Source organism: Amblyraja radiata, chromosome 14, assembly GCF_010909765.2.
Source record: "Amblyraja radiata isolate CabotCenter1 chromosome 14, sAmbRad1.1.pri, whole genome shotgun sequence".
NCBI classification, from domain to species: domain Eukaryota; kingdom Metazoa; phylum Chordata; class Chondrichthyes; order Rajiformes; family Rajidae; genus Amblyraja; species Amblyraja radiata.
The window spans coordinates 23,111,182-23,127,307 of NC_045969.1; the positions used below are offsets into that span (position 1 = coordinate 23,111,182).

General features: G+C 42.5%; 1 protein-coding gene across 3 annotated transcripts in view; it reads right to left on the bottom strand.

The window, feature by feature from the left end:
* Window positions 1-12,484: 12,484 nt before the first annotated feature.
* clcn4 (chloride voltage-gated channel 4) overlaps window positions 12,485-16,126 on the bottom strand; it is a 62,201-nt gene continuing 58,559 nt past the window's right edge. For all 3 annotated transcript variants that reach the window (XM_033032779.1, XM_033032780.1, XM_033032778.1), the window contains one exon: window positions 12,485-13,032. In XM_033032779.1, the coding sequence (XP_032888670.1) occupies window positions 12,942-13,032 (91 nt within the window). In that variant the 3' untranslated portion in view covers window positions 12,485-12,941. The remainder of the gene's footprint in view (window positions 13,033-16,126) is intronic.

Below are 16,126 nucleotides of genomic sequence, written 5' to 3' on the forward strand. Positions count from 1 at the left end.
TTGTCACAAGCTTTGTTTTCAAATTCAGCTGCTGGTGCATAGTGGGTCTGTGTACGCAGAGACAGTGTCAATGCAGGGAAAAGCAACCTCTTCCCCGGTTGGTTTGGAATTGTTTTGGGCACTTTGCCAGCATGTTCAGACCAGTTACAGGCCTGTGCATGGAATCACTGTAGATAACATGGAACTGAGCATGGATTATTCTGCACCAGACCTGACAGAATTGCCAGGGATTAGGCCCCCATTCACTGTAATAAAAAGCTGCTCTCGATTCTGAACAAGCTGGAAGTGCACAAGAGAGACTTAAGAATTCCAAAATGATTCAGACGAATTGATAAAATGTAAATTTATCAATCCTTATTTCATAATGACATGTTTACTGAACCAGAACACATGGGAATACTCAGTACGTGCTATTTTCAACACTACGACTTCCCCATCTGTGATAATTTTTGATTCTGTGGCTCAGTCTGTGGAAATCTCTGTGAGAAATTCACTCCCAAATCACGTTCATGTCAAGGGTTTGCAGAATTCATCTGCAGTTGGTCGGGGCTGACACCACATAGACTCTGCTTCACGACACATGGTTGTGGGGCTGTCAGAGACCACTCTCAAACACTGCCTGCAACCTTTTGCAAGTGATACTTGGTTCAGTTCAGCCCATTACAGGTGCACCTCACCAGCCCACTTTATCACCTGCTCCCTGCTGCACCAGCACCCCAGATTCCCCCTTCCCACACCCCACCGGCAGACTATTGTAGGCACAGAAGATAGACACAAAGTGTCAGGCAGCATCTCCGGAGAAAAGGATGGGTGATGTTTCTTCTTCACAGGGCCGATTTGCTACATTATCCAGTCCTCCCCTATCCATCTTCCTCTCTCAGCTCACTAACAGCCCCCTCTGTCAGACACACCTCTAAGCCAACAGAGCCAGATAAAGTTCACCAGAACCTGATATCCCTGCAGAATAGGCAGGCTTGTTAATGCCAACAGCTGCAGGGCAAAGGCTGGCACAGAACGATGTGATGCACTGTGATGTCTGGTGGAATTCCTCCCCGACTCCTCCAGGTTAATCTTCAGCGATCACCACAGCTGTGTGCAGTTAAAGAGGACTTGAGCCCCTCAATCCCTAATTCAGGCAGAGACCTTCCTTCTTACAGCAGTCTGACGTGGCACCATGGAGACTCCCCTGTGCTAGTCTGCCATCTAGTGAAGATATTAAAACGTACTCAATAAAATGTAAAAAGCGTTGGTTCCGGGACTGAAGCAAACTCAGACAGCAACAAACACTCTTATACTAGCCTTAAACCACCACCAACAATAAACAATTAACTACACAGTTTAATTGGCTACAATTGGGTTCTGCTAAGCTTTAATATTTTGAGTGTAGACAAGTGTTTAGTTTAGTTTAATTTAGAGACTTAGTAACTTTACAGAACTTTACAGAAGGATCTGCAGTGGGAGTGTATTGTAGCTCTCTGAGTAACCTTACTGGGGCAAAGGAATGAATACAGATGGTCTAGAAACCTCTAAGGTCAGAGATCTCAGGCACCCACAAATAACGCTGTGACAGCTGACTCTCGAGTACAAAAATACCCCAATTATTGATAATATATACCATTGGCCATGTTTAATGAGCCAAGTAACAAAATAACAAAATGAAGCTTCCTTCATCTTCATCACAATGGTATGAACTAATTTAAACTGAATATTTCTGGTTTCATACAGGCCAACCAATGTACCCCACTGTTAGCCAATGCAGACGAGAACATGGTCACCCCTGTAGACACCCTGTCGAAACAAGGAATTGCAGATGCTGGTTTACACATAAAGACACAAAGTGCCGTGAGTAGCTCAGCGGGTTAAGCAGCATCTTTGGATCACAGGAATAGGTGACGTTTCAGGTGGGACCCTTCTTCAATCTGAAGAAGAGACCTGACCCGAAACGTCACATATCCATGTTCTCCAAAGATGCTGCTTGACTCACTGAGTTACTCCAGCATCTTGTTTCCTTTCCCTTAGTCTCTGCAAAGTTACCCTTTTAATTTCAAAATGATAATTGTTGCCAATATGCAATAGAACAGGTTTTCTGAAGACCTGTTCCTGTTTTGAATTAATGGCTGCTACTTTCACATAACTTTATAACCCCTGAATAATCCCAATCAATGGGTATCCCTGAATTGGTCCACAACCTATGTGCCTCTTGTGAAGACGTTGATGTGCAAACTTCTTGAACTTTTGTAGTCTGTTTGCTGAAGTAGCTCCAATGTACCTGTCGAGGAGGGGAGTTTGAGGGCTTTGGCCATTATCTACTGAACCTATCCTAAAGAGTTTGTGGCACAGTGGTGAAGAAGCAGACTTGTTGCAAGTGTGTACAGGTGAAAATCAAAATAATTTTAAACCCAAGGAAGGTTTAAACCCAAAAAGCTACATTTTCTGAAGTGTGGCAATAATTTGTACACTGACTTTTACAATAATAACCAAAATAAGGGATTAGAAATAAATTGGACCCAAAGGTAAATGATGGATAGGAGCAATGTTTATTTTGTGAATGAGAAATTGAAGACTACCCATGAACTTATTGATTAGTGGAACAGGTATTCCAGCTTCAATTTCCTATGCCATCATGACCAGATTATGGGATATTTATTTTGTTATAGATGTTATAGAAACAATATGAGGCCATTTAACCCATTGAGTCGACTCCGCCATTCAATCATGGTTGATCTTTCTTTCCCTCTCAACCTCAGTCTTCAGCGTTCTCCCTTACTAATCAAGAATCTGTAAATTGCTGTTTTAAAAATACCCAATGACGGCGTCCACAACCGTCTGTGGCAATAAATTCCACAGATTCACTGCCCTCAGACTAGAGAAATTCCACCTCATCTCCTTTCTAAAGATGCATAATTTTATTCCGAGGCTGTGCTCTCTGTTCCTAGACTCTCCCACTAGTGGAAACATCCTCAACAAACCCACTCCAACCAGGCATTTCACTATTCGGTAAGTTTCACTGAGGTTTTCAATGGGAGGCTATACCAGTATTATAGAGATCTAGAATGAAGGACCATGTACAAAGAACAAGGAAGAGGGAAGGAAGTTTCCATGGAGGTTGTATCAGTTCCATATAACAGGTTCACATTGGAAAGCACAACTATGGTGAGCCTGTGTCCAGACTGAAGAGGCCTGGTGGGCATCACCCATGATCATACTGAATGGTAGGGTGGGGTTGAAAGGCAAGGTGTCCTACTCCTGCTCCTATTTCTTTATGCTCAGCCTAAGAATATCTAGTGATTCATGTTGCAGGCAATCAAAGCAAAGGGATCCATTCAAACCTGGGAAAAGCAATGGTACTGTCCCGACCCAAGGTTGTCTCAGTAGCCCACTCCAATCTCCTCCCACCAAGACATGCCTATTGGACACCAACAAGAGCCTGAGATGAACGGCTTTGCTTGGGATGACCAACATGTGAGCACCAACAGTCCTTCCAGAGGAGACACAAGAAACTGCAGAAATCTTGAACAAAATACAAAGTGCTGGAGGAACTCAGCAGATCAGGCAGCATCAGTGGAAGGAATGGACAATGAGGCTGAAGAAGGATCCTGACCCAAAACGTTGTTTGTCCTTTCCTTCCCCAGATGCTCCTTGATCTGCTGAGCTCCTCCAGCACTTTGAGTTTTGCTCACAGAAAGGACCCAGGCCAATTTCCATCATTCCTAATTTTGTGCCCGACTTACAACTTACCGCCCTGTCTGGCTTTCAAAATGTTCCCCAATTTCTAGTTCATGTGGATTTAATATCAAACCATTCCTTCCTCTGAGCTTGACAGAAAATGTAGAATGGAAGGAATCAAAGACCCAGATGAGCTCTCCCTGTTAACAGATGGTTTTCATCCCAGACCATTATTGCATCACTGTCCATGGAAGCTTGCTGTCATTACAATGATATCCACACTTCCAGAGCACTGTAAAGTGTTTTGGATGTCATGAGATTGTGAAAGATGCTGTGAAAGATGATTGTGAAAAAGTCTTTAAAGACCAGTTATTATTTTGGTTCATTGATGTTGAGTGAGGGATATCCACTGCTTGTAGACATATTCTGACCACATTACGTGACATTTAGATGTGGAAAGACATACTCCTCAATTCCTTGCCTTCCTTGGATAAATGATAATGCACCAAACATGTTTAAATAAAGTGGACTGTGGGATGAATATTAACCCAGGATACTTGTTAGAATTTCTGTGAAATTTCTCAAAGTCGTTCATTAGTGGGAAAAAATAATCTTTAATACCCAGCCTTTCTTGGATAAAGTACAATGCTACTGATGTTTTCTGCTTTGAAATTTGATCAGTAATTGATGGCTGCTGGTTTTCAATCAATTTGCGATGATCACAGGCTGACCTGCCCTCTCCAATGAGAAGTCTTTAACTCAAATCAGGGTGGAATGGAAAACTGGGATTGTCGTTGGGAGGTTGTTCTCCCTTTTCCCTTTCCACCTATCTCCACCTCTAATAGATGAGCTGTTCTTAGCAGCAAAATCAAAACCACCTGCCCCGTGCTATTGTTTGAAGATTTGAACCTGCGGTACACAAGCTGATAAATCATCCCGTTTTATAAACGAGGCAGCATGAGGTTTAAAATTCCAGTCGGCACCAGTAGAATTTGACTCAAAGTATATGGAGAGGAGAGAAAAATCAAACAATAATTTAAGGGGTTGGTTCATTGCCATTAGCAACAAGCAGTGTTTCGCAGAATATTACACCAACAAATATCTTAAATTGTCACGATCTCAGTATGTCCCAAAGGGCAGTACTGGCAAATAAATTATTTTAAAGAGAAGTCACTATTGTACATTGCAAAATGTTACACACAGCAAGATCCCACAAAGGACAATGATGAAATGACTAGGTGATTGGTCAAGTGAGGGACATGGGCAAGTAACTCACTTGTTCCATTACTAATGATGCCATGCAGTTTATTCTTAATGACTACCATGAGGGCAAGTCCATGTTGCTTTGAACAGCACATCCTCGGTTTCCATGAAGTCTGGCCCCTGGTTAGTGGAGCTGCAAACCCTATGCTGAATGGCAGATTTACGTGAGATTAGGCATGCTGAGCCTCTCAAGGTGGTCTCATAAACAGGGGAGATGTGCAATTGGCATTTCCTTTGGCCGAGTATTCAGAACCAGAAAACGGGTAACAATATTCTTCAAGCACGAGTTGATGAATCTCTCGAATTCCCCAGCCAGGAGGGCTACGGAGGTTGAGTTGCCAAATGTAATTAAGGAAGAGATTGAGTGACCTTTGGATATTAAGGGATTTAATGTGAGGTTAGTACTGGGGTTAATGCCTCTTGGTAGTTATTAAGTAAAAACTCCATGGCATTGCAGTCAGATCAAGGAAACTGAGGGTGTTGCACTGTTAATAGTGCTGTTCCATGTAACATTAGACCTGCCTTGCTGGTAGTCATGAAGAAAAAGCTGGCATTATTGTAAAATAATAGGCGAGTTCATTCCTCATGTCCCTAAAGCAGCATCACTTAACCCGAGGTAGAATTTGAGCCATCATGATTTTATTGAACGACAGACGGGGTGGCATAGTGGCACAGTGGTGGAGTTGCTGCCTTACAGTGCCAGAGACCCGGATTCGATCCTGACTACGGGTACTGTCTGTACGGAGTTTGTACGTTCTCCCTGTGACCACGTGTGTTTTCCGCGGGTGCTCCGGTTTTCTCCCATACTCGAAAGACGAACAGGTTTGGTGGTTAATTGACTTTGGGAAAAATTGTAAATTGTCCCTAGTGTGTAGGGTAGTGCTAATGTATAAGGGTTAGGGTCGACACGGACTCGGTGGGCCGAAGGGCCTGTTCCCATGTGGTATCTCTAAACTAAAGAACAGGTACGTGAGGGGCCAATGGCCAAATGGTTCTCTACTGCTTCCACTTCTTGTGTTTCTATGTAATCAACTGAAGAAATCGCTAACCACAGCACCGATCGGTAAGGAAATGCGAGGAGATGAGCTCGTGGAGATCTCGTGATGGGGCTCAGATGGTTGCCTGTGACTGTAGGAGTCCTGCACAAGTTGAAGGTTGCTCTTGCACATTCCAGTCATGGGTCCCTAAGAAGGTGCAGCACAGAAACAGGCCCCTTCTGCCCACCTCGTCAATGCCGACCATGATGCCTGTTTACACTAATCCCATTTGCCCACATTAGGACTATATCTCACTACACATTTCCTATCCAAGTACATGTCCAAATGCCCTTTTGAACATTGTAATTTCATCTGCTTCTGCTGCCTCCGCTGGCAGCTCGTTCCAGATATACACCACCCTCTGTGCAAATTTGGGTATAATTTGTTCCCTGTGGCAACAGCTCCAAATAATAGACGTGCTTAAAATAATGCTTTGCAATTTATTTATTAATTTTACAGACTGAAATAATATTGTTCTTGTACTCATTGTGGCTTGCAATTCCAGACAGAATACTTATTATGCATTTATTAAGAACTGTACTGAAGCACTTAGACAGTGAGGGTTGTTTCTATACATGAGAAACCACTTGACAATGCACAGTTATTACCATTGGAAAAGGAGCAAGCTATTCATCCTCCCAGGTTTGTTCTGCCTATTAGTAAGCTTACACCTGGTCCATGCCCCAACCACACCAAGGTACCTTAACACAACATCAAATCTCATCTTCACAATCCAAAAAATATCATCTCAGCTCATGAAAGTGAGAGGTAGGTTTTCAAGGTGGAGTCCCCAGTTCTAGCCAGCCTTTAGTTTCATTCTATGGACTAAAGGTGTAAGGTTTCAGAAGTGAAATCTGTTTCATACCAGACTCATTGTGTATTAAAAATAGGGTCTTAAAGCAAGTAAATAAGAAATAATGCCAGGCTATTTCACCTGTACCTCTAGACTCCGTTTTTTGTAGCAAGCTTTTTGACCTCTGGATTGAAAGCAATCTTGTACCATACTAATGAAAGAAGGTGACAGGGTGTATGTACACATTAGCCTATATGTACACGTAAGAGTTAATCGTCTGAAAGAATCTCTTGATCTTTTGAAGAATCGCAAGAGAAGAAATATTCTTGTGTCACATCAATCAGTCTGGAGTCACATCAGTTCAGTAGAGAACCAGTATGCAGCAGCTAAAACCTTATGGTCAGCTAATTGAATGGAGGACTGAACCACTAACCCAAATTACTCCTGATGAACTGCATTTCCTTGAATTTGAGGCCTGGGATCAGCTCTCCAAGATTTATCCTATTTCACTATCAATCAATGCGACATGTGACAATTGATTCGCAAATGGCTTTCAGAGAAGCAAACCCAACTCTGTGTATTTAACATGACTTCCATCTTACAGATACTAGGTAACAGTCGTCTGTCTTTTTTTATTTTTGTCTTGTTAAATGTATGTCTTGAGTTAGTTTTTATTATTTTTTTTAGCTGTGTATATGTGGGGGGTGGTGGGGGGGCTGTGGGGGAACCCGTTTTAAATCTCTTCCCTGTGCGGGGACCCGACTATTCCCTGTCGGGTCTCGGATGTCGTTGGGCCTAACATCGTGGAGCCGGCGGCGACCTGCGGCCGTGACTAACCTGAGGGCTCCAGTTGCAGAGCCTGCGGAACTAAGATCGCGGAGCTGGCCAACTTCGGAGCAGGAAGAGCTGTGGTGGCGTGCGGCTGCGACCCGACTTTTGGAGTTCGGAGGCTCCGGCCGCAGACCTGGTGGACGGGAACATCGGGAGCTCGCAGGTCCCTGGTGGGAGACCGCTTTTCCGAGCTCCGCAACGGCGACTTCTCCCGCTGGAATCGCGGGTTAAAGGACATGGAGCCGGGGCCTAACATCACCCGGCGTGGCTTAAACGGCCTCAGGACTTACCATCGCCCGCCGGGGGCTTTAACATCGGAACCCCAGTTCGCCTCGACACTGCAGTTGGACTGCTGGACCACGGGAGAAGGAACAAAGGGAAGAGATAAAGACTTTGCCTTCCATCACAGTGAGGAGATGTTGGAGACTCACTGTGATGGATGTTTATGTAAACTGTGTTAAGTGTGGGTCTTGGATTGTTTTGTAATGTAAAAAACTGTAGAAATGATATTTCGTTCAAGCCTAGGTTTGAATGACAATAAATTGCATTCTATTCTATTCTAATTTAGCAGAAGGTCATTCAGACCATAAGATCCATGCTGACTTCCAGCAGAACAAGCCCATCCGTTCCATTCTCCGTTTATTTCCCTGTGGCTTTGCAACTCTGTCTCCCCCTCACATGCCCATCAATTCCCCTCACTGATTCGTCCGCCACTTACAAACACTAGGTGTAATATACAATGGCCGGTTCGCCTACCGGAAGGTAGATGGTGGAAATGGAGCACCCCGGGGTAACACATGCAGAGACACTGTACATACTCCTGGTCTCTGGCACTGTGAGGCAGCAGCACTAATGCCCCAGCAAGAGTAAATATATGATGGCCAACAGCACAGGTCTGTCTGAGGGAGACACAAGAGAATGTCTGAAGCTGTGATTAGAAGGTGCATGTTGAACATCTACACAAATATTAACTCCACACTGGCTGCCAGAGCTTTTGCTGAATTATTAGCCAGTTATTGAGTCTTTTATCGGGTGAGAAAACCGTGCTCTCCTCATTTAAGATGTTCATGATTCTCAAAAACAACCATCAGTGTTATCAGTGCATCTGCATTACTGTTTGGCCAACCCTTTGTCAAATCAAAGTGATGGTCCATAATTCATCACCAGGCACCTTGTCTGCCAACAGCAAACAACAGCATCAGGCAGGACCTGGCATTAACTAGAATGCAGAGTGGTCCAACAAAGCACACCAATGATTGCCAGACACGTGTACAAAATGAAATTCCATACCAATTAATCTGGAGTTTTCTTATGCCAATTAGTTTAGCAGAATACGTAGCAGGATGATGCAGTAAATCAGCCCACTGCACATTGCTTAGGCTGTGATCCTGCACAACTGAATGCGTTTCCTAGATCAATATTAAATATGTCCAGTTAACTCACAACCCCAAGTGACAGCCCAAAGCACTTATCAAATAATTACACAATAATCACAAAATATTGCACTTTAATCTACAAGCCTGTTTGCAACTACTGAAAACTGGGCATCTATCTTGTATACAATCTGAATTCTAAGCATCATCAATTTAATCCTGAAACCTTACCAACCATCTACCTCATTGGAGACCTTCAAACTATTTTTAATCAGACTTTATCTTGCACTAAATGTTGTACCCTTTATCCTGCACTGTGGATGGCTTGATTGTAATCATGTATAGTCTTTTCTTTGACTGGACAGTACGCAAACAAATACTTAAATGTTAGAGAAATTAAAGCTTATTTTTACATTTAAAATGCTACATAAATTTCACACATTTAAATCAATTTAAAACATATAATTTAAAACAATAAATAATAGTCTCAGCAGCACATGTCTCCAATTCATGGAGGCATACAGCACCAGAACAGCCCATTGGACTATCGTGTCTATGCCAATCGTCATGTACCTAACAAAACTAATCCCCTTTACCAGCATTTGGACTCTAGTCTTTTATGTACTGATGCATCAAGTCTTTGCCTGGTTACCTCTTAAATGTAGTGGGATCCTCTGCCTCCACCACCCAGTCAGGGAGTACATTACAAATTACAAATCCCCACTGCTTGGAAGAGTTCATCTCAGATCCTCATCAAAACGCTAAATCCTTACCTGAATCATATGCCTTCTAGTTCAAGCACCATCCTAATGGATCTCCTTTATATCCTCTCCAGTGCAACATATCGTTCCTATAGTCTGATGACCAGAAGTGTACATCTTATTCCGGCTGTGGCTGAACTAATGTTTTATAACTTTCTGCCAGAGCTTCCCTGATATTATATTCTACACTATCCTGTAAGCCTTCCTCACCACCTTACCAACCTGAACATCCATGTTAACAGGACTGCTGTACTTGCAACATGTTTAGCCATGAAAATATCTAGGTAAGTCACAGCATTATGTCGATGTATCAGTGGAAGATCTGGCCCTTTCATTCTTGCATCTATCCAGCAATTATTTTGTTGGTCCACTCATCCAATATTATAATGCATCTTTCGCAACCTTAGGAAATCTCAAATGACCTTACAGCCAACAAGTTTGCTTTAAACAGCATTGACAATATTGAATCAACCGATAGGTGCAGGAATCACAGCAAATATTCCACTGGACAACAAACGTCAATTCACTCAGAAAACAAGTCTAAAGAGTGGAGTTAAAGAAGCTACGACTTCTCCCAATAAAAGGCAGAATATTTCTCCAGAAAAATGCAATGAATGGAGGATAGTTACAGACAAATTATTTGCATGAAAGCTCTCAGTCCCCAGTGTGGTCATTAGGCATGATTACCACATCATCTTCACTCTGGCTGTAGAGACATGAAAATGTGACAGCCAAACTTCACAAGCAAGCTCACCACGCACAAAGATCTAGCTGATTGGAAACATATAATCTTTTTGTTCTGTGTGTTAATTGAAGGGGAATTGGGGTGGAGGAGATCAGGGTCATTGCATTACTCTTGTTCACTGCAATGATTTGGGATATTTCCAGTTCATCTCAGGAAACAGGCAAGGCCTTGGTTCAGTTTTGCATCCAAAAGAGAAAGCAGCACTCCCTCATTAAGACATCTGAAAGTCATCCAGCACTTTGTACTCAAGCCTCTGGAACTGGACTTAAGCCTACAGCCTTCTGATATAAAGCCAAGAAAGTTTCTCCTGGTGCCACGGCTGCTGATCCTATCTAGATTTTGACGTTCAAACTGCCTTCGTCCAACTCTGATTTCTGTCAATTTTATACTGAGCTTATTTTGTCTTGCTTTAATATCAAGGATGGGATCTTGAATTTTTTAAGGCTCTATATTTGTTGTTTGAATGCTATTATTTTATGCCTTTTCTGAGAGTTTATTGATCTTGGCATTTTAAATGTAAATCCAGAGCACCATAAACCCTAATGTCATCTCAATTAGGCTTTGAAGCAGGTTAAATAAATCCTTATATTTAATTATCAACTTTTTTGAACCACAACATCCACGCCCTTTCTAACAATACTGGGGTTGGAATTGGACAGCACAATATTGATGGGCATGTCTGTTTCACATGCCTTTTCCCACCATTTTAACAAATGTTTTAAGCAGTTAAAGTAACTGGTTAATCACAAGAGAAAAGACTTTGATAAAGAACACGTCAAAAGTGCACATATTAGAATTAACACAATGTTGTTCGTAATCGAGATTTGTCCGTTGTTAATTAATCTTAGCAATGGAGTGCATTTCTGGTAGAGCTAATGACAGAGGAAATTTCATCAGGCAAGCATACTGTTTATACTCTTGTGCAATGCCACTTGTTTTCTTAGCAGTATATCAGGAAATCCAAATATTAATTGTGGCCTTATTTGATATAATACCCAAAGGAATTCTTTAAAACATGGTGTTCTGGAAAACTATTCAGAATTGGATAAGGTCCAAGCTTTTTGCAGTAATAAAAAATGCCAGTCTCCTGATTAATGAGACAACATGCAGCATTACCACATAAACCCCAGGATATTCCAGTGCCCCATATTATTCAGAAGGACCATTATTTGATTCATACAACTAAAACACAGGATCTACTTTTGACTATTGGTTGAGTAAATTAATGTTTCATATAGACAATCGCCATTTTTGGTGGTTTTTACCCACTCCAACACACAACAGTTTGTATTTATGCAGTCCCATTAACATAGTAAGATGGGGCATCAGAGGGCACAAAACCACAAAGGCAGGGCAGTTGATTACAAGCTGAAGTTGTTTCAATTAGTGTTTGTGCATGAGAGGGGGAGAGCGAGAGGAAGGGTGGCAGAGGGAGAAGGTGAGAAGTGGGGAGGGAGAGAGAGGTAGGGGACGGGAGGGGTGTAAAATCAGATGTGAAAGAGGAAGGAAGATAGATACCTATCAATATCTTAAATGGTTACAAGGTTAGACGGTTGCAGTGCCCAGGAGCTCAGCTGATGTAATTTAACCCATTCAAACCTTGCATCTCTATTGGAGGAGGGAAGTCTACCTGAATAAAATAGCAAGGAAACAGAAAGCCTGAAGGCTACTTTCTTGTAAAAATGTCAACATTTTTACAATTTCCTCAATTTATGTGTATTCTACTGGGATTGTTATGAGGCTACAGTCATTGGGGCAAAGGTTAGAGTCTATTAGGGTGATGCTTACGTTCAGGCACTGTACCTCAGGAAGAAGAGTACAACAGACATTCACCAAGATGATTTTAAGGATAAAAGTGCTAAGCTGTAATTCCATAGACTAATGTAATAGTTCAACATAGTCGGTGGAGGCTCACTGGTTGGCATGTTTTCTTGCTGTAAATTCTCTCAAATGTTTTGGAAGTTACATCAATTTCACCAGACGTTTTATAAGCTAAATGCCAAATTAAAGTGATGTTTTCAGCACTGATTTCTTATTTTATTTGCCATTAATTCAAATGCACTTGCCAAGGGAATATCATGAGGTACATCAGTCACCAATATTGAAATGTAACGTGCTTATAATTTTACCCCAGCTGAACAAACCTTTTGGACAAAGCTGGCAGTTCAGAGGATAATATAAGATGCAATTTAACACCCAGCCAGGCTTTTCAAACGAGCTGCGATTCCAGCTTCTCCTCCTCTTCTGAAAGAGATACAGGACTGGTCCTCACTGTAGGCCAGTCCCCTTGGCTGACCTGTGCACGGCTACATGTCCATCTCATGAGCAGGCTTGCTGTTCTTGACTCAATGTTCAGTATTCAATTCACTTAAAGGTCACCATGCCCTGAGAGTTCAGCCACACCACTGTCCATTCCCTCCTAAAACAAGAACTTGGCAAGGCTGGCACAACAAGGGGGAGGGTGGGGTGGGGTCAGTTGAACATGATTGACTCAGGGTCCTGATTTGCCATCTGGGCCATGTGCCTTAATACATCCTTTTTCGTTAAGATGCCCAGGAGGCGTCTGCGTAAAGAAGAAAAAAAAGAATGTTACAAACCCTGTGATTTCCATCCATGCAGGACTGCATATATTATCTAGGAGGCACGGGGGCCACAGCAGCCTTTACATATCGATCACAAATTGTTATTAATTGCAGGTTAATTGTCGCTGTCTGAAAATGGTGGCATCCATCATCAAAGATCCCCACAATCCAGGTCATGTCCTTTTCTCCCTGCTACAATCGGCAGAAGTTACAGAAGCCTGAAGTTCCACACCACCCGGTTCTGGAACAGCTCCTTTACTACAACTATCAGGTGTTTTAACCAACCTGCACAACCTGAAGAAGGGTTTCGGCCCGAAACGTTGCCTATTTCCTTCGCTCCATAGATGCTGCTGCACTCACTGAGTTTCTCCAGCATTTTTGTGTACCTGCACAACCTTAACCTATCTTGGCAACAGAACACTACATTCCCCTTTTGCACTACCATGGATGTGTTTTTTTTTCTAATTATGTATTTGTACTTTTTGCAGTCTTCTTTCATTGAAAGAAAAATTGTGATTAATTTATGTATAACATGTGTGTTTGTCTACTGTCTGCTTCACCTCTCCTCCACTCTTAGCTGTTATGTCAAATGGTTACTAATTTTAATGATCATAATGAGCCAACCATATTGCATGCTTATTCACCTACCATGACTTTCGTGAGAAATTCTTACATCACCCTTTGGAGAAACACTTTGTACCTGTCAAGGGAACAACTTGTACCTATTGCCTCAAGCAACCTGAAACATTACTTTGCAAAATTTGGCTGATAAGTCCCCACTTTTATCTGAAGTCACACAAGCTACTCTAAGAGAGTGGAGCAGGTCTCATTCCCACCACCATCAAACCAACAAGTTAAAGTGGAATTAACTAAATGTTTCCACAACTCTATTATACGGGAAACGCGATTTTTAACTGCAGGAGTATTATATCACAGCAGATTAAAGGTATGATAAAATGAAAACATAAAATGTTTCCAAATAGGTTAAAATGCAGAATGTAATTGCAGTTATTTAATAAGCCCAAATAACCTAGACTAGGGTGCCTTGGAAGGTCAGAAGCAATATCCCCTGCACCCTGTAGCTCCCTGAAATGTCTGGCCCTCCAAATGTATGGCTGACATCAACAACTTGCTTTCTGTGCAATAAAACTTCTGACGAAAGTGAAGTGGCTTCATAATATGGCATTGGTCTCATGTTAGGAAAGATGAGCAAAAGTCAGTTCAGCGTGATAAGCATCTTGGGGAGGCGGGAGGTGGAGATGGACAGACGGAATTAGACCCAAGCAGTTTAAGAAATGGCTGCTGAATTCAGAACATGTTGGGCCAAAACTGGAGATCTCGGAGAGCTGCAGGAATCGACATGGATTTGAAAATAAAGACAAGCACTTTTTAAAAATGTTTTTAATAATTGTTCAACTTGGAACCGATCGATCGATCGTGGCTATCCCTCGAGGTCGAGGATGATGGTCTATGTTCCGTTGTTTTTATGGACTGTCACGTGGCTTATGAGTCCAATCCTGGCTTTGAAAGTTCTTCAGGCATTCAGGCAGGTAATTCCAGATGGCAGATCAGGCTTTGGTTGTTGCTGCCTCTCTTTCCGTTTTCTTCTCTTTTCTTCTAATTCTGTGCATCTGTTGGCTTCGAAGGTCGCTGTTCCATTTTGGATAATGATTCACCAGAGTTTCCTGGCCTTGGCATTGGTTTCCCAATTGTCGATGTCGATTTCACATTTCTTCATGCTGGCTTCTAAGGCGTTTTTGAATCTCTTGTCTGCCTCTTTTATGTTTGCCTTCTTTAAGCTGGGAGTAGGTTTGCTTTGGTAGACACTCGTCTTCAATCCGAACAACATGACTGACCCAACTTAGTTGGTTCTTGATGACGACGGCTTCGATGCTAGATGTTTTTGTTTCATTCAGCACGCTGATGTTGGTTCTTCTGTCTTCCCAGCTGATATTTAAGCTGCTTCGAAGACATCGTTGATGGAACTTTTCAAGTGTTTTCAGATGGCATCGGTATGGTGTCCAGGTTTCTGATGCATACAGGAGCGTTGGAATCACCACTGCCTTGTACACTAACATTTTGGTGTCTGTTCGGATGTCACGGTTTTGAAAGACTCTCGTTCGAAGACGTCCAAAAGCTGTTCCTGCACACTTAAGATGATGTTGGATCTCGTCATCAAGGTCGACAATGGAGGAGACGTGACTTCCAAAGTACGGAAAATGATCCACATTTTCCAGAGTTGATTCACCAACGTTCTTTCCGATTTGTCTCAGTTGGTGACGATTGGTGGATAACCTAAGTCTTCTTGGAGTTGATGGTAAGTCCAAGTTTCGTGTATGCACTGATGAAGGCAGTCAGGATCTGTTGCTGATGAGTTTCTGAGAGAGCTGCAACACAGTTGGTGTCTGCGTATTGGAACTCGATGAGGGAGCTCATAGATGTCTTAGTTTTGGATGAGAAGAGCAAGATTGAAATGTTTGCCATCTGTTCTGTAGACAAATTCGATTCCTGGGGGTAGGTCTTCCTTGATGATGTAGATGGTTGTCACAATGAAGATGGTGAACAGTGTTGGGGCAATCACGCATCTCTGTTTCGCTCCTGATCTAACTTGAAACAGTTCACAGTTGTTGCTGGCCATGACTGTGGCAAGCATGTCATCGTGGAGGAATCTCAGGATTCAAATGTACTTTTCAGGACATCCGTAGATGAATAGGACGTCCCATAAGAGTTCCCTTGATACCGAGTCGAAGGCCTTAGTGAGGTCGATGAATGCCATGTACAAAGGTTGATGTTGTTCACAACATTTTTCTTGTAGTTGAAGCATTGTGAAGATCATGTCGGCTGTTCCACGTGATGGTCTAAAAACGGCTTGTGTCTCCTCCGGAAGGATCTTCTCGGCAAAAGGCTCGAGTCGATTGTTCATGATGCGGGCGAGGACCTTGGCTGCCGTTGCTAACAGGGAAATTCCACGATAGTTTCCGCAGTCAGATCGATCACCTTTCCTTTTGTAGATGGTAACGATTGCTGAGTCTCTAAAGTCTCCTGGTACGTCTTCATTTGTCCAGATCTTGATTA